Source organism: Neodiprion pinetum, chromosome 2, assembly GCF_021155775.2.
Source record: "Neodiprion pinetum isolate iyNeoPine1 chromosome 2, iyNeoPine1.2, whole genome shotgun sequence".
Lineage (NCBI taxonomy): Eukaryota > Metazoa > Arthropoda > Insecta > Hymenoptera > Diprionidae > Neodiprion > Neodiprion pinetum.
In genome coordinates, this window is record NC_060233.1 from 34618259 (window position 1) to 34624286 (window position 6028).

The following is a 6028-nucleotide window of genomic DNA, read 5'->3' on the forward strand; positions in this document are numbered from 1 at the left end:
CGAGGCGGTAGTTGCCACTTTTGACAAGGTGTTTAGCTGTATCGAACTAGCCGCAGTCATGTCAAATGTAACTGCACTTTAGAAATGCGCATCATTAACGTAATAGCAAGAGGCATAGGTCAATTGAGGAATGTATGTATGCAATAATACACACATACTAATTAACATTTGAAACAGAAGAATGAAGTCTTTGGCAGTTGTGTAGTGGCTGAGATATGCCCATTGGATACGACAAATAGCAAGTGGCGCAGTCAATGAGGAATGTATGTTTGTATGCAATACACAGATACTGATGCAAACAAAAATGGAAATAGAGAACGTAGTCAAGCAGTTGCAATGCCTGAGAACGACCTGAATGAATACACTATACACATGTATATGGATTTATACCACACTTTCAATTTTATTGATGTTGCGCCGTCTTACAGAATGATCATAATTATCAAGTATACTAGTCAAGAGCAGTTAATCAATTTATTCAGTATTCAATATCATCATAAATTTAACATGCCTAAAATATACACAAATCGTTTATAAATGTAACGTCATGAACCAAGACTCGGCCCAGCGATATTAGAGAGCATGCAACTCAAACAGTGCTATTGTTCTGTAGAATCATTTAAACAATTCGTCCTAAATAATTTAAACGTTTGCACTCCATGCGCACTCACGTTCTTGTTACTACGTAAATATATATATAATATATATAGCGTTTAGCATCTGAATGAGACTTGTTTCTCTATTGTATAAAATACGAAACAAAAAAATCAAGAAAAAATAAAAAGCTGATTCGCGCTTTTGGAGTGCTTCGTTGCAATTTAACTCTCTTGCAAAATCATGAACGCGACGGTTCTTATCGCGGGCCGAACAGCAGGCGAATGCCGCGCGATGTCTGGGAAGTGACGAGAAATGTTCCCCTTCGAGAGTCTTGGATCTTGGTCATTGGAACAAGAAGGATTGGGAGGATAATCTGGATAAGAAGATAGCGGGAGGTTGTGGCTTCCCGCCGTAGTTGGGGGACGGTTCCTCGATGACGAAAGGGCGAGGAAGAGACGAGGATATTTCAGAACTTGAAGCCATCGCTAGGTATAGTTGTCGTCGGGTCAAACTGGAAGGCTCCTTCCGTTGTCTGTGGCGCCAAATTTGGTTCGTCAGTCTGAAGTCACAGGGTGGGACATCAATCAGTTAGAAGCCACAATGGTCTCAAAATTTTCAACAAGGCTACAGTACCAAATCATCGTCACTCAATTCCTCCGAGAAGTACTGTTCAATGATGTCATAGGCCAATATATAGATATTTAAATTTATATGTTTTTGTAATGCCTCAATTTTATCCAATCCTGCAAGCAATTAACCCATTGTTATCCGTTAAAGAATAAGACAGGAATTAGGTATGTTGGAATAAATTTTGACAGAGTACTATGCAGTCATATCGACATACCTGAGCATTCTTCAATCATATTGGTCAGCTGTTCAACTTCACTTCCCGCCATTTTGAGCATATTGTGGATACCATCAAGCACAACTTGAACGACCTGACTATTTTTGCAAGACAGTAGATCGCAGAATGGTGGAATTACCCCCTCTTGAATCAGGCGTGCCACCTGCTCTCTGTTTCCACTCATCGTTAAGTTACTGATCGCCCATGCTGCTTCTTTCTGAGTCGGAAGTTCACCCTGCCCAATCGTAGAATATGGCGTGTTAGATTTTGAACAAATGAGAATTCGTTAATCAAGTCAACTGAATAATTGTGATTGAATTTAAATACCTTTGACAAGTTACTAATAATAAGTGGCAATAGCTGCTCGTCAATTACAGCCTGAACTTGAGATTGATTGCCAGCAGTAATGTTTGACAGGAACCATACGGCTTCCTTGCAAATTTTCTCCTTAGGATGAGTTAGCAAGTTAGGGAAATGGGACAAAGCATCACAATTCAAGACCGCTTGCGTCTGCTCATCGGTACCAGTAACGATATTGCCAACAGCTCTGAGAGCAGCCGTTTGAACTTTGACCTCTTTGTGAGAGAGCAGAGGAATTAGACGAGGTACGACTCCGCTGTCTATCACCATTTGAATCTGTTCATTTCCACCATCAGTCAAATAACTCAGAGCCCACACTGTGTCAACGAGAATCTATGGGAAAAACAAAAGCCAAATGTTGATCCAGTCTTTGATAGATTATCAAAAGTTGAAACTGCATAACCTGAGATTCGTTAGGGAAGAATAACGTGATACTGGACATGACGATCTACTCACATTAATGTCCGTGTGTAGAATAAGTACATTAAGTGCTGGTAAAATGTCTTTAATTGTCCGTACTGGTGGAGGGGGATCTTTGTTTCTACACAAGTTGACTATCACCCACGTAACGTTCCGCAAGAAGGTGATAGGTATATCTAGCTTAATGAAAGTTAAAAGCAGTAGCACAACGCCAAGGTTTATTACATAATCTCGCAGCGCTGGCCCATCCCCTATAATATTTCCTAGGGACAAATAATAAATTCGATAAAACAATTTATAAAAATTACGTAAACCACATCATGGTTGGATTCCTTACCTAGAGCCCATACTGCTTGTTCACAGACATTTTGCTGGCTGGACAATAAAAGCTGTAAAAATAATGGCACTGCACCAGCTTTAACAACTGCCTGTGTCTGAGCAGATGTTCCGCTTGCAATGTTCGTCAATGCCCATGCTGCTTCAAACTGCAAGGATGGTCTGGAAAATAATAGTACATTATTTGACAAGTGCGTAAATAGGCAATAATCAAACGAGTGTGGCTAGCAGCACAAGGGCAAGTACTGCAATCACACGAGTCAGGTATTGCTGGTCGACACGTGTCACATGTCATATTTTTTGTAATACCTGCAGGGAAAGTTTGATTTAAAAAGTAACGAAAGTGACACTGACATTTGGGTTAGGTAACTTGCGCTCAATGAAGCAGTCACAGATAGTGCATAAAATTGATTTATTTGTAAATGTGTATGCGCCAAAAATCCATAGCATGAAAAGTAGAAGCTTTCAAATGTGCATGTACACCCACTTTTTATTTGCATTGTTCAGAAAAAATATTTTACCCATGCTCTACAATCTGAAAATCCAGCTTTCTGAGCAGGTGTTGCAAGAATAATGCTGTATGTATCATACTGCTTCTCATGTTATAAAATAATAGAGAAATATTCATTGATGAAATATAACAAAAAAGGAATACTATTACTCCTAATTGGTGTTTTATTGATGTGTTTTAAAGTAACCGTGTGAATATGCACTCATGTTGTATGCATAAAATATGTATTCACAACGTTGATTTAAAGACATCGGTATTTCAACTTACTGGTCATGTCGTTCAAGACAGTGTACCAAAATTGGCAGGATTCCGCTATCAATCAAGGCGTCTATTGGAGGATTACGATCTGAAGACAGTAATTTTCGTGCAGATTGGACGGCAATCAACTGCTCGGCGGATTCAGCGCTCCCTGCTTTGGCTACCAGTTCACCCAAATCGATCTTTGCCAAATTTTTCTCCACATCTTCTTCATCTAATTAACCAATTTATTACTCAATTGAATATCTAGACATAATGCTCTTGTAACGCATGAACTTTATAATAAAATGAGAAAGTACGTCATGTTACAGAGCAATTGATTTATCAAGTATACCAAATATTCGTCGTAGATTATAAAATGAGATGACTAGATTAATTTTTCTATTTATTATATCTTTATTATATATTATTCTATGATTGAGAACTAGAGTTTGTCTACCTAAAAATACTAGATTTGCAACTACATGAGGAATAAATCCCTCCAATATTGCTTATACCTCCCAATTACGATTCAACAATAAGTAAGGTATTCACGAAACTGATACAAGTAGCCCAAACTAATAACATTCTATCAGACGTCACCTTACCCGTGGAATCTGTAATAGGTACGTTTCTCCGTTTCTGTAGCGTTTCTTCACGTTTATTCTTCCGGAGCTCTACGGTGACTTCATTCCTTCTCCTGCGCATCTCCTGAAATGACTTCTTATTAAGAAGAAACAATACCTAAGTACGGATATGGTATTCATATTTTTTTCACAATTTTTTTTTCCGTTACTGCCCAAGGCATGCTTATTCGAAATGAAAAAAATTTCATATCCGAATTTTCGCGTGCCATCGTATCGACGGAATAGAACGTGAAAATGATTCCTTGAAAATTTCTTGAAAATGATCCAATTGTGAGGTGTATATAGGTGAGTCACTGATTAAATGGTTAAAATACCAAACATGACTGAAGGTTTGAAGAGTCCGTGGTATCAATGTATTAAAATCGTGTGGCAGGGACAGAGAATTTTTAGTAAAATAAATACAACGCTATACTAAGAGAATTTTTTCGTCATTTTTGGAGCCAAAAGTTTGTGGTCTCAGATCCGATTTGTATGACCTTCTTCTGACTAATTGGACCCCCAAGAACTCAGAAAACGCAGCGAAAAGAGCGTGGGATTAACGGGAAAGAGGTTACGAAGGAAAAAGCACCTGCTGAAAAATGTCGAAAACACAGGTTCTGGTTTTTTGGCTGTAACTTTTGATCCGCTGCTCGCAGCGTATCGGGACTGCGCTTAATTGATATGTCTCGCAAAATTACGTCGGAACAGTGCCAGAAAGAATTTATTCCACCACTTTTCGAAATCGCGAAAATTTTCACCAAAAATGCAAAGGGTTAGACTTACTTTTTTTTTATTTTTGGAGCCAAAAATTTTTGGTCTCAGGTTCGATTTGTATGACCTTCACCTGACTAATTGGACCACCAGGGGCACCAGGAACTCAGAAAACGCAGCGAAAAGAGCGTGGGATCAACAGGAAAGAAGTTACGACGGAAAAAGCACCAGCTGAAAAATGTCGAAAACACAGGTTCCGGTGTTTTGGATGTAACTTCCGATCCGCTGCTCACAGCGTATCGGGACTGCGCTTAATCGATATGTCTCGCAAAATTACGTCGGAACAGTGCCAGAAAGAATTTATTCCAGCACTTTTCGAAATCGCGAAAATTTTCGCCAAAAATGCAAAGGGGTTAGCCTTACTTTTTTTTTTATTTTTGGAGCCAAAAATTTTTGGTCTCAGGTTCGATTTGTATGACCTTTACCTGACTAATTGGACCACCAGGAACTCAGAAAACGCAGCGAATAGAGCGTGGGATCAACAGCAGAAAAGTTGCGACAGAAATCTTCCGTTTTTTGGCCGGAACTATTGATCTGTAGCTTCCAGTTTCTTACAAAATCCTCAAAATTTCCACCAAAAATCCAAAGGGGTTATCTTTACTTTTTCTCGCGAAATATAAAACTAAAACTTGTCTGAGTAATGCTTTAAAGGTTTTACCAATGTCTGATCGTCCCCAAGAAACCATCAAAAGTCATTTCAAACGTCGAGAGATTATCAGTTGCAAAATTACGAAGGAAATGTGAAGAAATGCTCAATGTGCAGGACTTTTCCTCATTAAGGATTGTTAGTGTTTATCGAAGCCGCTACCTATATGGTCCACGTTCAATACATGTTTTCGTCGAGTTCTGAGTAACTCAATCCCGTATTAATCTCATGAATTATTGACGAGCCTTTATAAGCACAACGACTGTAGATATTTCGCAAAACCAATCCAATTATCCTTTTTCATGCTCGCGCTAAATTCTCGTATGTTCTTTCAGGTCTCTAGAACATCAATGAAGGAGCAGAAAATAGTTTGGATCCATCACACCACCTTACTCTTTCAGATTAAGTTAATATAAAACTATTTTGCCGTAGCTACTAGTAACTAGATTTGCTTTATTTCAGGTATTTCCGAGGGTAATTTGACGTCAAAGACGCCAACCTAGTGCGAGGCGGTAGTTGCCACTTTTGACAAGGTGTTTAGCTGTATCGAACTAGCCGCAGTCATGTCAAATGTAACTGCTTTTCAGAAATGCGCATCATTAACGTAATAGCAAGAGGCATAGGTCAATTGAGGAATGTATGTATGCAATAATACACACATACTAATTAACATTTGAAAC

The 6028-nt window shown here is 38.7% G+C and overlaps 1 protein-coding gene across 4 annotated transcripts; it reads right to left on the reverse strand.

The window, feature by feature from the left end:
* Nucleotides 1–387: 387 nt before the first annotated feature.
* LOC124211621 (importin subunit alpha-4-like) lies at nt 388–5146 on the reverse strand. 4 transcript variants are annotated; one of them, XM_069133216.1, is made up of 9 exons: nt 5066–5146; nt 3914–4016; nt 3336–3540; nt 2559–2719; nt 2258–2484; nt 1769–2134; nt 1442–1676; nt 1231–1340; nt 388–1156 (listed from the first exon to the last, which is right to left on the reverse strand). In XM_069133216.1, exons 2-9 carry the CDS (start codon nt 4011–4013, stop codon nt 1064–1066), a joined length of 1497 nt encoding a protein of 498 aa, XP_068989317.1. In that variant the 5' UTR covers nt 4014–4016; nt 5066–5146; the 3' UTR covers nt 388–1063. The 4 variants fall into 4 exon arrangements, with proteins under 4 accessions (XP_068989317.1, XP_068989316.1, XP_046466858.1 ...); XM_069133215.1 differs by lacking the exon at nt 5066–5146 and adding an exon at nt 4715–4917 and having other exon boundaries at nt 3914–4028; XM_046610902.2 differs by lacking the exon at nt 5066–5146 and adding an exon at nt 4715–4916.
* Nucleotides 5147–6028: the final 882 nt, after the last annotated feature.